Here is a 24,470-nt window from a genome sequence, read left to right as displayed (position 1 = left end):
AGCAGCACAGACAGCTGTAATTAAGTGACTAAGTCTGACTCATGCAAGCATGTTGGAGCCTTTATAGAGAAAATTAAACAAAATAGACAGACAAGAAAAATGGAAATGGCAAAATAAAGTTGATAAAAAGAGAACCCCAAAAGGTAAGCAAAAAAATGACAAAAAGGAAACAACAAAAAATTGTCTATCCATCTATCTATAGCCAGATCCCATAATGAGTTTGTACTTAGAGAGTTATCTCTAACCTGTTCTTTTTTTTCTTTCTAGGTGAAGATGAACGACACGTGAGTAGCGGCCACACGTGTGAGTATTACACACACACACACACACACACACACACACACACACACACACAATGTTTTATTCGCCCCTGTGTAGAGTATAACTCTCTTGTGTGGGGAGGCTCCTCACATACACTCTTCTCAACAAGGTGGAGTCAAAGGCTTTTTGTCTCATTAACTCTCCTTCTGGAACGATGCAGGAATGTAGAAGTGAAAAAAAGAAAGACAATGTGATGGTGTGAAGGATGTAGGTGGTAGATTATTAACCCATGGGGATGAAGCAAGGACGAGATGGAAAGAATATTTTGAAAGCCTGATAAATGGGAATAGAGGGAGCAGAGTGGCTGTGAACATGATTGGTTTTAGGGGTGTGCAGAGAAGGAATGCAGTGCCAGGAGACGTGACACTCGCACAGGTGAAGAGTGCTGTGAAGCGGCTGAAAAATGGGAAAGCAGCTGGGGTTGATGACGTGTATGCAGAGATGATTAAGTGTAGTGGTGAGAGAGGAATTAAATGCTTGTTGGAGATATATAAGAAGGCATGGATGAGTGAAACTGTGCCTGCAGAGTGGAAAATGGCTGTGATTGTACCCCTGTAAAAAAATAACAGTGAGTGAAGTGAGTGCATGAATTATCATGGCATAAGTTCACTGAGTGTGGTAGGGAAGGTGTATGGAAGAATTATTACAGAGAAAGTAAGAGAGAAATCAGAAGTCCTAGTAAGTGATAAACAGGGTGGCTTTAGGAGTGCCAGAGGATGTGTGGATAAAATATTTGCAGTGAGACAGATAACAAAGAAAACTTGTGAGAAGGACCATAAGGTGTTTATGGCTTTCATGGATCTGGAAAAAGCATACAACAAAGTGGCTGCATGAGATCAAGTAGTGTCTAGAGTTGTCATTAGGCGACCGAAGCCGATGAATGCAAGCATGTCGATGTCTTTGTAATCAGTATCATACAATACAAAAAGGTAGCCAAGACTCAGACCCATACATTCTAAAGGGGGCAACATGGGATTGACTATTACCATTTACTCTCTCCTGTCTCTAAATGTTTTGGACTATGATAACATGGTCTTGAATCCCTACACTCCAAAGAGGGGAGTAACTCTTACAGCTTCACGTTTCTTCAGGTGGGAGGGTGAGGGTGCAGGAGAGCCAGGCAGTGAAGAGAGCATGGACTTGTCTGAAGGTGGCAGCAGCAGCAGTGGTACCCTTGCCAACCAGTCTCCCCTCTCAGATCACACATCCATCCCACCTCCTATTTACTCCTACCAGCAGTCTGTTCGAGACCCTCTCAGGTTCCCCATGCAGGTAAGACTTTAGTGATACAGACTGCACTGAGGTAATGATAATGTATACATTGTGTGTGTGTGTGTGTGTGTGTGTGTGTGTGTGTGTGTGTGTGTGTGTGTGTGTGTGTGTGTGTGTGTGTGTGTGTGTGTGTGTGTTCTTACCTAATTGTATCTTCACAGGAATGAGTCAAACTTGTACTGTCCCATATATTAAACCATTTTTATCATACATATCCTTAACACTTTTCGTACACGTAAGAGTTATATGCGGTGGCTGAATCGGTAGAGAGGCGGCTTGCAGTCCTGATGGACCCAGGATTGAATCCCGGCTGGGGCAGGGAACAGTTTAAGGATTTGAATTTCCTAAAAAGCAGACTTTCCTGATCTACCAGATGACCCGCCGACATGTCATAAAAGTACCCCCGCTAATACCAGTACACCAGTCCTGTATGAGACAGCCCTAGCATGTATTCAATATGGACAGTGGGTGTTAGTGCCAAAGTGGTGACATGTGGAGGTGTAGGAGGACTACTGGGCCTTGGGATAGGCCACTGCCCCCAAGAAATAGGCCCTGAACCTCTGCTCAGAGTCGGACACGTAAAAAAAAAAAAAAAAAAAAAAAAAAAATGCTAATGACTTTTGGGCCATTGCTCTGGCACAGTTGTTATCAAACCATTTTGGAGAGTTTGATCTTTTACTTAACTGTTGACCTGGTATGAATAAATCTATACCAGGCAGTATTAAGTCATTAATGTGGGACTGGACAGAATTGACATCACTAGAGAAGATAGCCTGCCATGGAATGTCAGCAAGATAATCAATGTGCCATTGGGTCACCTTGACAGGTTCAGAATAGGGAGGTCTGGGGGGGCTGACTAATGAGGCTTTGATGAGACTGTGGTCAGAGGATCCAAGTGGTGACAGTACTTCTATCCTGTATTGATCTGGATTATTTGTCTGGAACAGATCCAAGAGATGGGCATTATGGCCAGGATTATCTGGTATTCTGGTTAGTTGCTTTACCAACTGTGTGAGATTAAATGATTCTGCAAACGGCTCGCACTCTAGACCAGCATCGTCAATCCTGGCAGAATGCAATAACCATTCAACATTAAGTACGTTAAAATCACCCAAAATGGTAATCTTGGTGCTAAGGACAAAGTTAAAGTTACTCAACTGTGTGGATATGGAGTCAAATACACTGGGTTCTAAAGAAGCATTGGGGGAGTGATAGACTACACAGACACATTTGGTAATATTTAGATAATTTAGTTTATACAGTGAGTAATCAAAATTAGTTGAGGTGAAGTTTAAAACAGTGTCAACTGCATATTCAGATTTGGTATAACAACAGGTGCCGCCCTTGTTACAGAAGTTTGTGAGGAGATGGTAACCAGGAAAACAAAATGGGGAAATTCAGTAGAGGGAGAAATTTGGGGTTCTGTGAGGAACAAGGCTAGAGAGGATATGGACTGTAGGAAAAAATGAACTGAATTTTAATTGGTACCAAAAGCACGGACACTGGCGAAGAATAAGGCTGCACCTGCTCTTCTCCGCTGACAAGCAAGAACAGAATTTGCAACAGTTGCTGCTGGTACAGTCGCTTCATGGCAACCAGGAGGACCCTGTGCTGCCAGCCCTACCTTGCCGGTGGTGGCAATCCGAGATATCACCTCGTTTGCTGATGTTAATGTAGCGGCCATTGGTAAAGGGAATGGAAATAGGAGGTGTGATATTTTACATGCATATAGTGTGGTGTAGACAGTTGAAGGTACAGGTATTAAGAGAATATGCTGGCCTACTCTCTGTGTAAATGAAAGCACTGAAAATGTTCAGCAAAGGGGGATGGTAAGGATCAATTCCTGAGGGCTGGTGAAATGAGGGCTCCAGCTCTCCCTGGCACAAGCTTGCCCTCCACCTCGGAAGTGCCGCCCTGTTCAACTGGTGCTACAGTCTACTCCTGGTAAATATTCAAAATAAAGAGTAAAAAATTAAAATAAGGAGTAAGAAATTAAAGTTTCTTATACAACACTTGAACTTGTTGTGTACAGTAAAGCAGTATAGTGTCAGACAGGTTTTTTTTCTTTTAAACTATTCTAATGCTAATACTATCTTCATTGCTAAACAATTCACCATCAATCTGCCTATAGCAAGACACCTTAATCATGGAAAACATAATCACAAATGAATCATCTCCATGTCACCCTGTCCTCTGCCAAGAGGCTGCTCTCTCTCTCTCCAACTCATATCCCCTCTCTCATATACCTTTCCACCCCATTCCTTCATCTCATGCATGGTCTCCCACTCCCCCTACCCTCTGCCTCACTGACATTCCCTCTCCTGGTCAGTCTGTCATTCTCCATATTTTCAACATGGTTAACCATCTCAGTGAACTGCAGACATTAATGCTGTGTTCAAGCAGAATGGGCGCCTGGTGGGCGCTGCGATGGAGGAGGAGGAGGAGATGTTTGCCCTCAGTGGAGCGGAGGCCCCCATCGCACACAGGGGCACACCTCTCAACCTCACACATCCAGAGTACACCCTACCTGACACAGAGATCTATGAGCCAGAGACAGGTAAGGTACAGTTAGAGACAGGTAATGTATTCCCAGACAGGTTGTGTACAGCCATTTGCAAAACTTTACATCTTATCATCTGCAGCATCCATCTGCAATTCTCATTCCTGTCCTCAGCATCACACACCCGCAGTACACCGTGCCTAACAGAGAAATCTGTCGGCCAGAGACAAGTAATGCACAGTTCCTGACAGTAATACTGATCTTTTTTTTAAATGAACATTTATGAGGTACAGACAGACAGAGACAGCGATCTGTGAACCAGTGACAGGTAAGGTACAACCCTCCCTCCTGCCTCCCCAAGTTCTGCATTTAAAAGCAGGCTTCAAGTTTCTACAGGGTGATTCAATACTCTGATGCCTAAGAATAATGCCAGTACAGCACACCACCATTATCCGATGGGGTTAAATTATGGAAAGTGGATCGGATAATGATTTATGGGATACCGGGACAATTAAAACATGGGTTTAATAAGGCTATGTTTGAGGCCAAGTGGAACCCATACCCTTCCCCCTCTATAAAAGTAACAACAGCAACCTTAGACATGTGGAGAGAATGGAGAATGAAAGACTGACTAAGAGGGTGTATGTAGGTGAGGTGCAGGGAGGGAGAGGGAGGGGTAGACCAAGGATGAGGTGGAGGGATGGAGTTGAGAGGTATATGAAGGAGGGGAGAGTGAGTTGGGGGGAAGGTAGTCAAATGGTGGGTGACAGAGCGACTTGGAGGCATTTTGTCTGCGGCCACCCTTTGCGGGATTTGGGCGTCGGGCTATAGATAAATAGATAGAACCTTAGACTGGTCCCTAGACCTCCTTTAATGCCTTATCTGACTACTTTCCATCACCGTATCACCTATGAGTATGACTGAAAGAGTGATCAGAGGTTGAGTAGATGTAACACACTAACCAAACAGGTGTAACTAACCTTATTGAGTACCAGGTCCTGTTGAGCCATCATCATGGGTCTCTTTGAGGCTGGGGCATACGTGGTGTCCCAGGGCACTCACTCATCATTGCATTTGCTCTGGCAAAGAAGAGAAATCTAGTTGACAGGAATAAATGTTCGTTTTGCCAGACAAAATTACTGTGCCTGCAATTCCTACATATTTATTTTATTTTCTGCAAAACAGCTGAGTGGTGAGTGAGGGATGGAGTGACAGTGGTCAGATGGGGAAGAAGTAGATGCAAGGGCTGTGGCTGTAAACACAGCTGACGTTTGTGGGCATAGGAGTCATAATAATTCTGCTGTTCAGTACAATATTTCCTCCCATATCATCTATCTATCTATCTATCTATAGCCCGACGCCCTAATTCCGCAAAGGGTGGCCGCAGACAAAACGCCTCCAAGTCGCTCTGTCACCCACCATTTGACTACCCTCCCCCCAACTCACCCCCCCCTCCCTCATATACCGGTACCTCTCAACTCCATCCCTCCACCTCATCCTCGGTCTACCCCTCCCTCTCCCTCCCTCCACCTCACCTACATACACTCTCTTAGTCAGTCTTTCACTCTCCATTCTCTCCACATGTCCAAACCACCTCAGTGTATTTCTCCTAATCTTCTCAACCACATCCACATCCACCCCACAACGTTCCTTCATTTCTTCATTCGTCAACCTGTCCCTCCATGTCACTCCACATGCTCCTCTCAGGTAACTCATTTCCACTGCTCTCACTCTTGACTTGTTTCCCTCTTGCAAGGTCCACGCCTCGCTTCCATACGTCAGGGTAGGGATCACAATACTATCATGCAGTGACTTCTTAACTTACACACTCACCTTCCTATTTCTCATCACTGCTTTCAGTGAACCAACAACCTTCCTTCCCTGCTGTACCCTTTCACATACTTCATCCCCCAAAGTTCCATTCTTACTCATCACACTACCCAAGTACTTGAATGTACTCACATTCTCCATAATAATAATGTAGGAAAGAATAAATTTATGGTCTTCAAGAGGAATGAAGTCAATGAATGTACAGTGAGGTAGGATGACGAGGAAATGGAAAATGTGAGTGCATTTAAGCACGAGTACTTGGGTAGTGTGATGAGTAAGGGTGCGAGTCTGGAGGATGAAGTGCTTGAAAAGGTGCAGCAAGGAAGAGAGGTTGCTGGTTCTTTGAAAGCAGCGATAAGAAATAGGGAACTGAGCATGATATTTAAAAAAAATGCCTGCATGATAGTACTGTATTGTGATGCCAACTCTAACATATGGAAGTGAAGCTTGGACCTTGTTGGAAGGACACAAGTCATGAGTGATGGCAATGGAAATGAGTTATTTGAGAGGAGCATGTGAGGTTACATGGAGAGACAGTCTGACAAATAAGAAAGTAAAAGAGCACTGTGGTGTGGATGTGGATGTGATAGAGAGCGTTAGGAGAAATACACTGGGGTGGTTTGGCCATGTGGAGAGGATGGAGAGTGAGAGACTAATGAGGAGAGTGTATGTGAGTGAAGGGGAGAGGGAGAGAGGGAGGGGGCAGCTGAGGATGAGATGGAGGGATGGAGTGGAGAGGTATATGAGAGAGGAGGTTTTGAGCTAGGAGGAGGGCAGTGAAATGGCGGGGGACTGGGCGACATGGAGGCCATTTGTTTGTGGTCACCCCTTATGGGATTGAGCCAACTGGCAATAGATAGATAGATGGATAGATAAAATAGTAATATTAATAATACAGTAAAAGTCCTCCAATCCGACCACCAATAGTCCGAAAATCCCAATATTCAGAATTTGCCAAGGCAAAAATTTTCTATTTTTTCTGGTGTTTTTCCAATTCTTCTGGGCTATATCTAAGGATTTATCTGGTTTGGACTTGCCCATGGACTTGGATATACGTGCCTTCATCTATTCATCTACACTTCTATGCATTTCCAGTGAGTAAAACAATAATTCATATCATTTATGTGTTTATTTAAAGATCATGTACATATTTGAAATGTTTTCAAAGGCCCCTCTTAATAGTCCTAAAAAAAACAATCAAAAGACCCTCAGTTCCATGTGATTCGTATTAGAGGACATTTACTGTACTGTAATAATAGTAATAACAATACTGATACTAATCCTAATACTACTACTACTACTACTACTAATAATAATAATCTATCTACCTATCTATCAACTCCCAGTCGCCTTGATCCCGTAAAGGGTAGCCACGAACAAATCACTTCCACATCACCCTGTCCCTTGCCATTTCACTGCCCTCCCCTCAGCTCACACACCCCTCTCACATACCTCTCCATTCCATCCCTCCATCTCATTCTTGGCCTCCTCCTCCTCCCTCTCCCCTCCTCCACCTCACTCACATACACTCTCCTCATTAGTCTCTCACTCTCCATTGTTTCCACATGGCCAGTGTATTTCTCCTAATCCTTTCTGTCACATACACATCCACACCACAATGCTTCTTCACTTCCTCATTTGTCTGTCTCTCCATGTAACTCCACATGCTGCTCTCAAATAACTCATTTCCACTGCTGTCACACTTGACTTGTGTCCTTCCAACAAGGCACAAGCTTTGCTTCCATATGTTACAGCAGGTTTCACAATACTCTCATGGAGCGGCTTTTTTACTTCCATGCTCACTTCTCTATTTTTTATCACCGTTTTCAAAGCACCAGCAACCTTTCTTCCCTGTTGTACCCTTTGAAGCACTTCATCCTCCAAACTTCCACCGTTACTCATCACACTACCCAAGTACTGTACTTAAACAGACTCACATTTTCCATTTCCACATCATCCAACCTCACAGACCATTCAGTGACTTCATTTCTCTCCAAGACCATAACTTTACTTTTCCCTATGTTCACCTTTAGATTCCATTTCTTATACGCTTTCCCAAACTCTTTCACCAAGCCTTGCAGTTCCCCTTTGTCTTTTCTTAACAATACAGTACCGGTATTATCTGCAAACAACAGAACAGGAAGTTTCCAAATGCTGCTCTCTCTCATTAGGGCTGCACCAGTATTCACTGCCCTACCTTGCATCTCTTTTATAATCCTATCCATATACAGATTGAACAGTGATGGAGTCATGACACATCCCTGTTTGAATCCAACATTCAGATAGAAAAATTCACTCAGTTCACCATCCACACGCACTGCAGCCTTAGCACCCTCATACATATTCTTCACAGCATTCAGCAGCTTCCCATTTACTCTATTAAGTAAAAGTCCTTTAATCCAACCACCAATAATCTGAATATCCCAATACTCCAAATTTTTTGAGCTGGCAGATAATTTTAAATGCAGTAATAAATATAAGTGTATTAAGTGAAAATTAAGTGAATTACAGTAAGTTACTGTTTAGTGAACTGAGTGAAAACTAAGTTATCAAGTGGATTTTTTCTCTGGGCTTTGTCTGGGCTTTATCAAAGGATTTATCTGGCTTGGACTTGCTCTTGGACTTGGAATAACTGCCTGCAACTATTCAGCTACACCTTTATGCATTTCCAGCGAGTAAAACAATGACCCATATTATATTAAGTGTTTATTTAATGATCATGTACATATTTCTAATGTTTTCTGAGGTCCCTCTCAAAAAAAAAAAAAAAAAAAAAAAAAAAGGTGTTCAAAAGACCCTCAGTCCCCTGTCATTCAGATTACAGGACTTTTACTGTATATTTTTAATATTTTCCACATGCTATGTTTATCCATTCTGTCATATACCTTCTCCAAATCCATGAAGGCTGCATACAACTTCTTTCCCTTCTCTAGAAACTTTTCCACTAAAGACCTAAGGATGAGTACCTGATTTACACAACCTCTTCCCTTCCTAAAATCTCCCTCTTCTTCTCCAACTTATTCCTCTGTTATTTCTCTAACTCTGTCAGTAAGCATCCTACCATATACTGTTCCTATTACACAAATACCCCTATGATTAATACACACTTCTTTTTCACCTTTTCCTTTGTACAGGGGAAAAATTATACATGACTTACAATCCTCTAGGATTCTATCTTCCTACCAAGCCAATCTTCACATCTTCCATATCCATTTCACCACTATCTCTTCCCCATGCTTTAGCATTTCACCACACACCTCATCAATTCCTAGAGCTTTCCCCATTTTTACTTACTTCATTGCTTCCACTACTTCCATCCTACTGATCTCTTCCTCCCTTCTCACCTACCTCCTGCTCCCAGCCACTCCCAAGCCACTTATACTCACATTACTTTCATTCTCTATATTTAACAGTTCCTTAAAGTGTTCTCTCCGTCTACTCACTTTTTCTCCCCTCTCCACCATCAATCTACCATTTTTATCTTCCACTCTCCTTCTAACTTCTCTATGATGATAATAATGATAATAATAATAATAATAATAATAATCCATCCATCCATCATCCAATCATGTAATAATAACAATAATAATAATAATCCATCCATCCATCCATCATCTAATCCTGTGTTGCCCCACGAGGAGAGTAGGAGCCCGGGGCAAGGCAGGTTGGTCCTGACATTGATGATGAGTGTGACTGGTCGCACTCATCCCTGAGTGGCATTACATGAGCAATAAACCCCAACCATCCCTTGGATATAAATTTCCATCGGCTCAATCCGATTGGAGTGCCTTAATGACCAACTAAACCACAGGCGCCATAATCTGGTTATATAGTTACCACCAAGTGCAGCATTTGGCTTCCTGGTGTACAGGAAATCATTTGGCTTGTCACTCAATGTAGAGTCACCCGCAGACTGAAGGAAGAGGAAAGAAAGAAGGACAGAAGAGGAAGGATGGAAAGAAGGAAGGAGGAGAGGAAAGGGCTGGCACCCGCGAGCAGCATTACACTGAATGAGTGGATGGTGAGTGCCCCCACCTACCACAGAATAATAATAATAATAATAATAATAATACAAATAATAATAATACACCCTTCAACTTCACACACACCCTGAGTACACCCTTTCTGATATAGAGACAACATGAAAGAGGTTATAATATTCATGCATTATACATACTCTTCTATATATTCTGTAATTGTTAGTGGACATGGTACATGTATGATGTTAAGCAAGTTACAGACTGAGTTTGATGTAGTGTCAACTGGATGGAGAAAAGAAAAATGCAGTTTTATAAATTTATGCCTACAGAGGAATGTTATTGTGGTCAACAAAATGTCTACTTATTTATCAACAGCATGCCATCATTATATGAATGGGATGCATTTTTGAAAGTGGGTGGGAATGCTCACCATCCACTCACTCAGTGTAGTGCTGCTGTTGGGTGTCTGCCCTTTCCTCTCCTCCATCCTTCTTTCCTTCCATCCTCTTCTGTCTTCCATTCCTTCATTCTTTCCTTGTCTTTCTGCCTATGGGTAACTTTACACTCCTTCTTCTGTCTTTCTTTCCTTCATTCTTTCCTCTTCCTTCTGCCTGTGGGTGACTCTACACTGAGTGACAAGCCAGATGGTTTCCTGTACACCAGGAAATCATTTACTACACTGGGTGGTAACCATATAACCAAATTTTGGCTCCTGGTGGTTTTGTGGGTAATTATTGCACTCCAATCAGATTGAGCCGGTGAAGGTTTATATCCAAGGAGTGATTGGGGTTGAGCGGTGAAGGTTTATATCCAGGGGATGGTTGGGGTTGATTGCTCATGTAGTGCCATTCAGGGATGAGTGAGGCTGGTCACTCTCATCTTAAATGTCAGGACCAACTGCCTAGCCCCGGGCTCCTACACTCCTCAAGGGGCAATGTAGGATTGGATGATGGATGGGTGGATGGATTGTATAATAAATGATTTTTTAATGAATTTAGTGTTCTAGCAATCATATACTGTAAGTGAGGAAATGAACATACAGGTATAATGAGAAAAATGGGCAATGTAGCAGTGAAAAACACCAATGAAAAAAATGTGCTAAATGTTACAGTCATAAAAGCATGTGATCATATAAGTCAATTGTAAAAAACAGTCTATAATTCTAACTACCAATCTGTCTAATCTACTTATTCATCCAGTAAACTAAAGCATCAGTCTATCTGTCAATTTCCCTTCCTGTCAACCCCCAGTGGACTTCCCAAGCTCCCCGACAACCCTCCGATACCTGGTGGAGCCTGGCAGTGAGGAGTGTGGGGGAGTGCGACTTGCAGAGAGGGAAGAAACCTCACAGCCACCTGTCACCCCTACAGAGGACGATTATTCTCTCTACACCGCTGTTGTCTCACCCCCAACCGGCCAGGTCACCCTTAGGAAAGGTAAAGGATCATCATTATTCTCATCATCAACTTAGGATATGTAAAGAATCTTCATCAACATCATCACTCTCATTGTCATCATCATCACTATAAACTTAGGAAGCATCAAGGATCCACCACCACCATCATCATCATCAACTTATAATACATAAAGGACCATCATCATCATCATCATCATCATCATCATCATCACTGCCAACATTATTCATCTGAAAAGGAAGAACATGGTATTTAAGGTAGAAAATCAGACAAAAAGGGAAAACAGGGATATCATAGGTAAGCAGTATATGAAGAATGATGAAAAAATGGTAATGGTAGACAGTGAAGATATTAAAGATCCCTGGAGAGAGCATTATAACTGTTTGCTGAATGAGGAGTCTGACTGGAACAGGGAAAGTTTAGAGTCAGCAGATCCAAAGTTTGGCCCTTGAACTTTGATTGATGCTGATACTGGGAGCAGAGCGATAGGCAATATGCAGTTGGGGAAGGTGGTGGGTGTTTCTGGATTTACTGCTGAAAAGCTGAAGGCCTCAGGAGATATATATGAGTGGGTTTAGTTGCTGATTTGAAAAACTCAATTATATATCAGTGTGTTGTTCCAGATGACTGGCTGAAGAGTGTGACTGTAAATGTGTACAGTAAACTTTCAATTATCCCGCATAATTCAGCCAAGCCCTATGCCAAATAAAGTGAAACACCAGATATTGCATAATACCCTCCATCGGCTCGACATTCAGCGTCGAGCAGGATACTGTGTTACTATCCCTGTCGACCCTCTATCCTAAAAACTTTCCCATGAATGATATTGCTTTAACAGAGCTGAGCCAGCAGCGCCAGATACTGCCTTCAGCCGTATATTGTGATGGCAGATAACTGAAAGTCAGTATCATCCGGACCTCTTTTCCCACCCTAGGGCAGGGTGAGGAGCAGCAATGTCTAGACAGCCCAAATTTGCCCAGTACAATGGTCCATGCTTCCATTCACTCATCATTCAAGCCTCCAGAATCCTGGATCTATCTGATACGTTAAAAACATTCACCACACTCTGTAGTTTCACATAAACGTATCCAATATAATCACTCTGGATGCCATCACGTTAAAAAGGGGTGCCAAATCCCTGATCATGAGCTTCTTCTCACAACATTCATCAAGCCAGCTTGATCTCCTGTCAGTTACCTAGCCTCACTGACTTCCATACCTTTCTTCCTCACACACTCATCCACCATACCCCTCCACCTTCTCCTTGGCCTACCTCGCCTCCTCCCTTCTTCAAATTTGCTCAGATATACCTTTTGCACCACTCTATTGTTATCCATTCTCTCCATATGACCATACCATCTCAGTGCACTCTCTCTGACTCTGGTGTCCACAGACTTCCTCACTCCACATTGTTCACGAATCATTATTTTGTATCCTATCCACTCTCTGTACTCCACATACAATCCTCAGCAGTCCCATCTCTACTGCTCTCACTCTTGACTTTTCATTTTCATGCCACACCATACTCTCACATCCATATGTTAAAGTTGGCACGAACACTTCTTCATGTTAGCCTCGCACAGCTGCAACACTCAAGCCTCTGTTTGTTATCAAGGTCTTAATAGCACCAGCTTCTTTACTTCCTTGTGTCACTTGACTTTCCACTTTTTTTGCACATTTTCCTCTCTTTTCTATCACTGTACCCAGGTACTTGAACTCTCTCACCAATTGCAGTCTTTCTCCATTCACTGTAACATCACACTGGGAGTCACCTTCTTTCTCAATAACCATCACTTTACTCTTTTCTACATTTACTTTCAAGGCACGACAGTTACAGACATCTGCAAAACTCTGCACTAGTCTACTAAGTTCTTGTCCAGTATTTGCAAGTAGTACTCCATCATCAGCATACAACAAATTTGAGATATTCCATCCATCATCATTCAGTACCAATGCCATCCCTCTCTCCATTACTCATGTTTTTACTTCTCTCATCACCCCATCCATATATATACTGAACAACCATGGGGACATCACACAACCTTGTCACACACCCACACCGATCATGAACCATTCACTTAGATGCCCATTTACCCTTACACATGCTTCATTGCTATCATAAAAACTCTTGATGGCACCTAGCAATTTTCCAACTACATCGTACATGTGCAAAATCTTCCACAATCGTTCTCTATCTACTTTGCTGTATGCTTTTTCCAGATCCTTGAATGCCATAAACACATTAAAGTCCTTCTCACAAGCCTTCTCCACTATTTGTCTCACTGCAAATATTTGATCCACACATTCTCTGGCACTCCTAAAGCCACCCTGTTCACCACTCACTAGGACTTCTGATATCTTTCTTACTTTCTCTATAATAATTCTTCCAAATACCTTCCCTACCACACTTAATAAACTTATGCCACAATAATCCTTGTACCTACTTTGCTCAACTACCAGGGTACAATCACAGCCTTTTTTCAATCTGCTGGCACAGTTTCACTCATCCATGCCTTCTTACATATCACCAAAAAGCACTTCATTCTGCTCTCTCCACTACACTTAATTATCTCTGCATACACCTCAGCTACTTTCCCATGTTTCAGCCACTTCACAGCATTCTTCACCTGTGCAAGTGTCACGTTTCCTATCACTGCTTTCCTCTGCGCATCCTCAATCATGTTTACAGTGGCTCTGCTCTCTCTACATTTATTCACCAAGCTTTCAAAATATTCTCTCCCTCTTGTCCCTACTTCATCCCCATGGGTTAAAAATCTACCACTTACGGCCTTCACTCTTTCACATTTCTTTCCACTGTCACTTCTACATTTCTGCACCTCTTTCCAGTATAACTTCCTATTTTCAGAGGAATTTGCATTCATTTTTCTTCCTTGATCATCATTTATCTCCTTTTCCTCTTCACTAGTCTCTTTACGTGCTTCTTGCACTCAATATATTCAGTTCTTATTTCAATTGAACCCCTGTCCTTTAACCACTCCAGCCACTTTATTCTCTTTTCCTTCACTGCTCTCTTAATCTCTTCACGTCACCATGCCGTACCTTTCTTCTTTGTTGTTACTCTTGCCACACCACACACCACTTCAGCATTCCTAACTAAGCAATCCCTATATGCATTCTACAGGCTGTCCAGATCCATTTCATTCCAATATACTGATTCTAACTACTCCCCTACTTTGGTCCTGTATTCATCCATTTCTGTGATCCTCAGATTCTCGACTTTCAGACTTTCTCCCTGACTGCTCCTCTCTCTCCTGGTCCACCTCACTCCTTTCAGCTTGATCTTGCATACCACAATCATATGATCTGACAGACCACATCGTCCTCTTACTGCCTTCGTATCAGCAACCATTCCCAGCATCGACCTCCACAAGCACATAATCAATCAGGCTTCTTTCAACTTGATCCCCATTCCCTCTATACCATGTATATTTATGTGCATCTCTGTGTTTGAAATACGAGTTACAAATGCAGGACCTCCTTTCCTGACATATATCCTTCAGTTGCTTCCCGTTATCAATTTCTCCTGGTACTCCATTACAACCCATTATGTCATCCTCAGGACCAGTGCCTACTCTTCCATTCATATTGCCCATTACAATCACTTTCTAGCTCCTAGGCATTTCTCCCACTGCTTCATCCAGCTCATTCCAAAACCTGTCTTTCTCTCTCTCACTCCTGTCATCACACTGTGCATATGCTAGAATCACAGTGGCAGCCACTTTCACCTTCTCAAACTTGAACATGACATACATACATCTCAAGGTGACACATTTGTAATCTCTCATTCCATTCTGCCACACCTCATTCATCAACAAAGCAACTCCTTCCTTGCATCTTCCTCACCCATTCATGCCTGACCTCACACACTTTACACCCTCCCACTCCTCCACTGCACACCCTTTCATCTTTGTTTCACACAGTGTCATCATGGCATATCTCGCACTCTTGAACACATTCACCACTTCCGCCCTCTTGCTGTCCTGATTCACACCTCTCACATTCCACATGGCCATGAAACCTGTCCATTTGGTTGGGGTCCTTGGCTGGTATTGGGTCCTCTGAGGCTCTCCAAAACATTTGCCATGATAAGTGATTTTTGATAGGGGAATCTGGGGTATACTTAACCTTGCCAAAAAACCCAGTTATATGGTTGCCACCCAGTGTAGTAAATGGTTTCCAGGGTACAGGAAACCTTTAGGCTTGTCACTCAGTGTAGAGACCATAGGGCATCCCTACACTGAGTGACAGGATGATTGTCCCCCCCATCTACCACAAAAGTTAACTGTATATATCAACAGTATATTAGAAACAGAGATACAATGGTACATTATATCAGACACACAGATAAAATCTAGGGGGGGCCTACTTAACCAAAGAGAATACGGGGCTATGTGTATTTATGAATCCAATCCCAAGGTGGGATTCTCAAACACATTTGCAATCGATTCCCTGTTATAACTTATATGTATTTTACAGGAAGAACCAGAGATATGAGAGATTCTGTACTGCCCTTTTCTTGTTCTTCCCTCAAAAAATATATATATTAACCTACGATAATATCTCTCATAACCAAGATTTCTTTTTCTGGGAAGAACAAGAGACATGGGAAGACACTGTACTGTCCTTTCTTTGTCCTTCATGGGAATACATATCACAGTTACAACAGGGCCTTGATCATAAATACAGTTATGTTCAAGAATCTCACTCCCAGTTTCTTATTTTTGAGCATCTCTTCTACAGAGCGTCCGTCAAGCTTGGAGGTGACCCGGAAGAAACGTTTGACAGTGACAGAGGAGCTTCTGACAGTGGCGGTGGAGGACGACCAACACTCCCTCTCCTCCCTCAGCCAACACACCAATGACAATGATGACGACGACGACGATGACGCACAGATGCTCTCACATGATGAGTTCACTGATATGCTTACGCCAGATGACATAGACACACCAGATGAACTAGAGGAATCCATCATGGAGCGTGAGTTTTTTTTTCTCTTTTTCTTTATGTGTTAACTCTGGGCAAAGGATTAACAGCCATTTCATCGTGTCTGACCATGGGCACAGGCTTACCTTAACCCATTCTGTTACATCAAGCAGTCCTCCTACATTTTGCATACCTCCATAATTATGTCATCACCTGGTCTGAATATATCAAAGGGTTATATGAAATAATGACAGTCACGCACAGGTGCTTTCACAAGACAAGTTCATTGATGATGCAGACACACTAGATGTACGGCAGGAATCCATTATGGAATGTAAGTATTGCTAAGAGCTGTTTGGTTACAACAAAAGGTTACATGAAAAGAACCTATGTGACAGTGATGAAGATGATACACAGATGCTTTCATGTGGCGAGTTCACCAATGTGCTCACCCGTGTTGACACAGATACACTGGATGAACTGTGAAATCCAGGGGCATCTGCAGGATTTTTTGTAAGGGGGGGCAAAATTAAAGAAATTATACATATATGTGCCGACTGAACATATAATTCACTATAAAATATAGTATCAAGATGTACTTAAATTGCAGGCGAAAAGTATTCATATGCTGATATGCTATAACTCAAAGGAACGAAAATATACGTGACGTCCGGAAAAGTTCCAGACACACTTTGGAATTCTAAGGTGGGGCAACTGCCCCCCCTTGCCCCCCTCTCCAGACACCCATGGTGAAATCCATCATGGCGTGTGAGTATTGCTGACTGACAATTGGTCTGGCTGTATCAAAAGGTTGCATGGTTCTGGATAGGGATGACTTCACAAGGTGACACCAGTGTAATGGGGTGATACTACTGCCCAGTTATACAAGCCCTCCCAGTCTTCCTATCCCCTGAAAGGAGGATGATTGAATGCAAGGGCAACTTCAACCTGCAATTTACTGGGTTCTTGTCCTTTTTTTTTTTTTTTTCTAAACAAAAGACAAACAGAGGAAGGAAAAACCAAACAAAACAAAATATCATACACCAAATTACAGGTATCCTCCATTCATAAAAACTCTGCAACAGTTTGACTTAAACTGCTGAAGGCTGAAGTTTTGGGGAAAAATCTGGGGAATCAAGTTCCAGAGAGAAGTAGTTTGGAGAATAAAGGAATTCTGATATGCAGAAGTTCTACAATATGGCAGTGTGACAGTCAAGTCATGGTGCTACCAGATGCCCATGTAGCACAGGGGAATGTATGGAGAGGTGGCACAATGGATGCAACTTTGTCTGAGAATTTGCCATAAAAGTATCTGTAAAATAATTCAAGGGAGGCAATACTTTGTCTGACTTGTAAGAGAGGTAGTTAATTTATAATTGCAGGATTATTAATTATTCTTATAGCTTTGCTCTGAATTTTGTCCAGTTGTTTTAGTGGAACATCTCCACATCCACTCCACATGGGAAAGCATTATTTATGCTGAGACTGCACATGACTTGCAAATTACAGCTAACTGCTCATTAGGGTAGACATTATGGATTTTGTATGAAAATCCAAGTTTCTTTGAAGCAGTTTTATAGCATGTGACCTTGCATGAATTTCATGAATCTATAGTTATTAGGCAGGAATGCGTCCCCTTGGTTATTCACCTAAAATAAATGCACTACAGTGATAAGTTCCATAATATCACAGTTTTTTCCATGCAGCCAGTAGGATATATAAGGTACATGCACAAGCAAAATGATGCCATGTTTCCTCTCGTGGAATCGTCATACTATACAGGGTTGATCATGGTATTACTTATGTTTTATATGAACTGGCAACTAAATTAAGTGCCAAAACTAGCTAATTACTTTCCTACAGTTGCTGATAACTGCTGAAAAAAGATATCAGAGATGTTCGGTAAGCTTTGTAACAATATAAATGTCTCATCCTGGACTCTAACAATTTGTCAAAGTTTCATGCCTGAGAGTGATGATTATGTGCCTTGTTACAGAGCTTGTAATCACATACCACTCTCATGGTAGTATCTCCCGAGTTGATGATAGCCATCCATCTACTACCGAAACAGGGAAATTGGCAAGTGAGCTTTACAGGTGACAAAAGAACTTTAACACTCAATCTTTCTGTAACTTACAGTGGCTTTATTTGGGGAAAAAAAAAAAAAAAAAAAACTGCTGTTGTTGTGCCATCATGCTCATCTGAAACATGAACCCAGTGGACTGCAGGTGTACATTGTCCTTCCCCTGCAGTCCATCAACCTCTTTTCAGGGGATAGGATGAGAGTTCAGGGGCATTAGCATTATCAGGCAGTGGAGTTGCCTGGTTATATCAGTGACACAACATGAAGACATCCCTTCTCAAAAAAAAAAAAAAAGAAGAAGAAGAAAAAAGAATAGATAACAAGACCCTTCTATCTTGATTCAGGTCTGGGTCCTCAGCCAAGGATAGAGCCACTACCTGAGTACACAGCAGTGCAGGAAACCAGTGAGGAACGGTCATGGCGATCAGTTGTCATATCTGGAATTGAACGGAGGATTGACATGAAGGTCAGTACATCATCATTTATCCATCATCCAATCTTTTATTGCCCCACCAGGAACATAGGGACCCTGGGTTGGTCTACTTAATTCCTGATTTTTGAAGTGAGAATGACCAATCTATTGTCCCAGAATGGTATTGTGTGAGCAGTAAACCCCATCCACCCATAGTACGTACTGTACACCTTTATGAGCAATATCTGCTTGGATACTTTCAGTCAGTATATCTGTATAACCAAATGGTTTTTGGTGGTTTAGTGGGTTAAGGCACTGTGACCAGATGGAGCCTCTATGGGTTTCATCTGAGGAGGGAGTTGGGGGCTCTTTGCTTGCACAATGCCACTCACGGGAAAGTGGGGCTGGTCACCATTGCCTATAAATATTAGGAATGGGTAGCCTATGCCTGGGCCTCAGGACTCCTTTTTATATGGGCAAAATGGGATTGCATGATGGTACATTTATTGCAAGAAATGTTAAATGACCTGAACAGAGAAAGTCTCAAAGTAGGGCTAAAGATGAACTGGACTAAAACTACTGTAATGTGTAATCTTCACACACCAAAGAGCATCATCAGTATACCAGAAGAAATTCTTGAAGTAGTCAAGGAGTACAGTTACTTGGGGCAAATACTAAAATTAATGATAGACCACGATAACAAAATAAAAAGTCGCATTACAATTGGAGGGAAAGCTTTTGGTAAACAGAAAGACATTATGAAAAGTAGCTTGGCAATATGTATGAAACAAAAAGTGTATAACAAATGAATTATTCCAGCTATGATGTGTGGTTGTGATACCTGGAAACTAATAAAATCAATGGAAAATATACTAATCCGTTCTCAGAAAGCAATGGAAAAATCAGTGTTGGGAATATCTCTATGAGACAGGAAAAGATCAACTTGGGAGAGAAAGCAGACAAAAGTTAATACATTATAGAAGTTATAAAAGAACAGAAATGGAGGTGAGCTGGCCATGTAGCTAGAATAAGGGATAACCGATGGAGCAAGAGGCTGACTGACTGGACATCAACAGATTGTAAGCATAGCAGAAAAAGGCCAGACAGGAGGAGGAGATATGAGAACAAGATATTTTCAGGGAAAATGTGACAGAGATTGCCTCAGTCAAGGAATTCGTGGAGAAGGTAAGGGAAGGCCTTTGTTCAGCAGTAGACTTATAATGGCTGCTGCTGCTGATGATGATGATGACATACAAATAGAGTATATATATATATATATATATATATATATATATATATATATATATATATATATATATATATATTGTGTATATACAGCAAACTCTCTTGTATGTGCTGCCACATCTTCTAGAATGCATCATTATCTGTCACAGCAAATGGAGGCAAATTTTAAAAAACTTACAGGATGCTCAAAATTAGAAATCCATGCCATCCGATGGGAGTCCTGCCCCTCAGACACTGCCGTAAGTCTCATCACCAAAACACTGCTTTTGATGTTGCGAAATTTGGCAATTTTCTAATTTGTTAACTGTATGTTGCTATCTTTAGCATTCTTACGTTCAGCATTAATTATATAAATTTTCCTCGTCTTCAATACGTTTCATACTCATATTTTCTAGAGTATCTCATCCCAAAATGGATGATGTGTTGGTTCTCCCCCCCTCTCCCAAGGCCATCACTCTCTCTGTAAGGATTGTGACTGCAAGGTGGAGTCAGAATCCCAGGAGCATGAATGGTGAGTGAATGAGAGTGCAGCCTAGTTAACTAGGCAGAAATTAGATAGTTCTCCCTCTAGTTTATTAGTGTTTTTTATTGCTCTCTTAACCCTACCTCACCCCACCCTTGTATGGGAAAAGAGGTTGGGATGATGATGATGATGATGCTGATGCTGGTGATGATAATGTTGCAGGTGATTGAGCCGTACAAGAAAGTGTTGAGCCACGGGGTTTACTATCCAGGGGCTAATGAGGCCATCATCGTCTTTTCTGCCTGCTTCCTCCCTGACAGGTCACGCAAAGACTATGATTATGTCATGGACAACCTCTTCATGTAAGTTTTCTTCCAGCTTGAATGAAATTACTGTATTTTAAAATAATGTAGGCCTAATGCTGGAACAGTGATTTATATGGAAATATAAATAAAGTATCAGCTACTTTTATATGACTGGTACTGCTAACTTACACAATGGAAATACAAGTACAGTATATGAAACTTGTATAAAGTCTTAATAAAATATATAAGTGAAACTTATCAAGGGTGATCCATGTATTATGCAACCAAAGTTCATGTGTTGCTGGGACAGCTCAGTCAGCAATACTATATCCTTTTAACTCTAACTTGGCCTAAAACTACCATGTCAACATCATTAATGATGAGTTGTAACAATAAATTAACACTAGAATATGATGTCACCTATAAAGATATGCTATGAAAAGGATGTTCAGGTGTAGTATTGTCTTTTTCTCCCACTAGCAACATGAAATAAGTCACTAAAGGACAAAAATCTGAGCCATGTTATAGTAAAAATAGTATAGTGCATACCCTGCATCATTTTCTACTTCCCATAGCCTTTTTCATGCCTTTTACTGTTTATTCTATTATGTTCACTGACTGTACAGTTAATTAATAAAGTCATGAGGCAGCCAAAATGACTTTGTTCCTCACATTAGTAGACAGTCCTTCCTGCAACAGACAAGACTGGAGAGCACAATAGATGGACCACCTAATACATTAATGGCACAAAGGTATATGAAACTTATATATTACTTGTACAGGTATGTGCTGACAACACTAGACCAGTTAATTGCAGAGGACTACATACTAATCTATCTACACGGGGCCACAACACGAGGCAACATGCCTTCCTTTGCATGGCTTAAGGTAATTATTATGCAATGTATCATGTGATGGAAAGTATTATGAGGAATACCTTGAGAAGGTCTGGCCATTTGGAGGGAATGGAGAAGAGACACTGACTAGCAGAGTGTAGGTGAGGTGGAAGGGGATGGGGGAGGCTGAGGATGAGATGGAAGGAAGGACTGGAGAGGTATATATATATATATATATATATATATATATATATATATATATATGTATATATTCAAGTACTTGGGTAGTGTCATGAGTAAGGATGGAACTTTGGGGGATGAAGTGCGTGAAAGGGTACAGCAGGGAAGGAAGGTTGTTGGTTCACTGAAAGCAGTGATGAGAAATAGGGAGGTGAGTATGGAAGTTAAGAAGTCACCGCATGATAGTATTGTGATCCCTACCCCGATGTATGGAAGCGAGGTGTGGACCTTGCAAGAGGGGAACAAGTCAAGAGTGGGAGCAGTGGAAATGAGTTACTTGAGAGGAGCATGTGGAGTGACATGGTGGGACAGGTTGACGAATGAAGAAGTGAAGGAACGTTGTGGGGTGGATGTGAATGTGATTGAGAAGATTAGGAGAAATGCACTGAGGTGGTTTGGACATGTGGAGAGAATGGAGAATGAAAGACTAACTAAGAGGGTGTATGTAGGTGAGGTGGAGGGAGGGAGAGGGAGGGCTAGACCGAGGATGAGGTGGAGGGATGGAGTTGAGAGGTATATGAGGGAGGGGGGGGGGTGAGTTGGGAGGAGGGTAGTCAAATGGTGGGTGACAGAGCGACTTGGAGGCGTTTTCTCTGTGGCCACCCTTTGCGGGATTAGGGCGTCGGGCTATAGATAGATAGATAGATGTTAAGCATATGGGTTTACATACCAACATAGGAAGTAGACGAGGCCCATGTTCACAATATAACCATCTCAGTGTAAGATGTCGTTACAGTAGGTCTTGATTTCACTGTGTCGATAACTATTCATATGGAAGAATACGATTCTGGTCGGGCTTAATTCGTTCTATTATGGCACTTCCCACAATTTCACTGTGTGGGTACAGTATCTTTTATAAGTTACAGTAGGTTTCTTTTGTGTGGATAATAATGACGTAAAAAAAAATAAGAGGAATGGGGAGACTGTATTAGAACACACACACACACACAAAACTATCTATCCGTCTACTTGTCTATTTCTACCTATATCTGTCTGGCTGTTTTTCTGTAGATCGATTTATCTATCTATCTCTGTCTATCTATCTATCTATCCATCTATCTATATCTATCTATCTATGTATATATCTATCTATCTATCTATCTATATATATATATATATATATATACTGTATATGAGAGAGGCAAATAGACATAGAGAGAGAGAGAGAGAGAGAAAGAAGGGGAGGGGTGGATGTAGGGAGTGAGGACAGGTGAGGTGAGGAATGGCTCCCAATCCCCAAGGAATTACCTACTCAGGTCATTTTGACTAGGGCACACACACACACACACACATATATACATATATATATATATATATATATATATATATACCCAGGATGCTTCCCCCAAGGAAAGTGGGGTAGCCGAGACAGGTCGACACTTACTCATCCACTCTAACACGGTCATTCGCATCTTAGCCCCAAGGAGGAGAAGGGACAATTCCTCACCGCACGAGGGACAATTGCGCCGTGCAATCAGTGACATCCACAGCAAGGCCCTACAGCAGAGCTGGTTTACACCTGCCACATCATAATAGACCCATCCCTTTACCCTCATCTGCCTGATCAGCTGATCAGACAAATGTAGGAGAATATCCCCCCAAGGCTGCGTCATCATTTATTCATTCACAATTTCTCTCCATTCATTTCTATCACGCACAGCCACTCTTCCTTGCTCTACAAACATCCCCCTCACATCCAGGCAGAGGAACTCCTTGAGAGTGAAATGGCTGGGAAGCATGCCGGCACGTGACTGGCTACAGCATAGCTGGGTCTTTCGGGTGTGGGCAATCAGGCAAGTTAGCTGCCTACTGCGACTGCAACACAATGGCGAGGTGTTCAGGAAGTTAGCCAAAGAAACCTTGATGGACTCTGAAAGAACAATAATGGCCCCCAGTCCCGTGCAGCCCTTAAATGGGCAGGGGGTGCTAAGAATCTCACGGTGCCTCAATTACAATCTAATTCCTTTGTTAATGCAAAAAATACAATTAAAATTGGTAACTGGAATGTGAGAACGCTAAATCATGACGGTAAAATCGATGAGTTAGTGAAGGTTTTTCAAAATTACGGACTTGATATTTGTGCTCTGACAGAAACTAGATTAACTGGAGTCGATAAGTTGGATTTGGAGGATGGTATACGTTTATTGATATCTGGCCGACAGGACGGAATGCATTATCAGGGAGTAGGATTGTTGCTGGGTTGTAAGGCAAATAAGGCTTTATGTGAGTGGGATCCTATAGATGAGCGATTGTTATACGCACGGTTTAAATCAAATCATGGCAACATCAGTCTGTTTGTGTGTTATGCACGTACTAATGATGCACTCGATGAAAGGAAAGACACATTTTATGAAAAGTTGCAAGAAGGAGTAGGAAGGGTACCTAGACATGATGTTTTGATCTGCGTTGGAGACTTTGATGCAGTAATGGGCTGTTCAAATGAGGGATTTGAGGCATGTATGGGTAAGATGGGAGTTGGTAGTAGGATGAGTGAAAACAGAGTGAGGTTTGGAAGCTTCTGTCTAGCAAATGACTTAGTCATCGGGGGCACACTCTTTCAGCATTGCAATATACACAAGACAACTTGGGTGTCGCCGTGTGGAAAATATAAAAATCAGATTGAT

General features: G+C 41.9%; 1 protein-coding gene across 1 annotated transcript; it reads left to right on the top strand.

Moving 5' to 3' along the window:
- Positions 1-268: 268 nt before the first annotated feature.
- Positions 269-21,685, top strand: LOC145389937 (uncharacterized). Its single transcript, XM_080265047.1, has 8 exons — positions 269-284; positions 1,413-1,593; positions 3,997-4,150; positions 11,154-11,339; positions 16,080-16,316; positions 18,690-18,811; positions 20,688-20,827; positions 21,553-21,685. Exons 1-8 carry the CDS (start codon positions 274-276, stop codon positions 21,683-21,685), a joined length of 1,164 nt encoding a protein of 387 aa, XP_080121173.1. The 5' UTR covers positions 269-273.
- Positions 21,686-24,470: the final 2,785 nt, after the last annotated feature.

The sequence above is a fragment of the Coenobita brevimanus genome, unplaced genomic scaffold (genome assembly GCF_032717465.1).
Source record: "Coenobita brevimanus isolate Jiangsu-jjx unplaced genomic scaffold, ASM3271746v2 jjx.HiC_scaffold_2628, whole genome shotgun sequence".
Lineage (NCBI taxonomy): Eukaryota > Metazoa > Arthropoda > Malacostraca > Decapoda > Coenobitidae > Coenobita > Coenobita brevimanus.
This window is presented reverse-complemented; position numbering and strand designations above follow the sequence as displayed.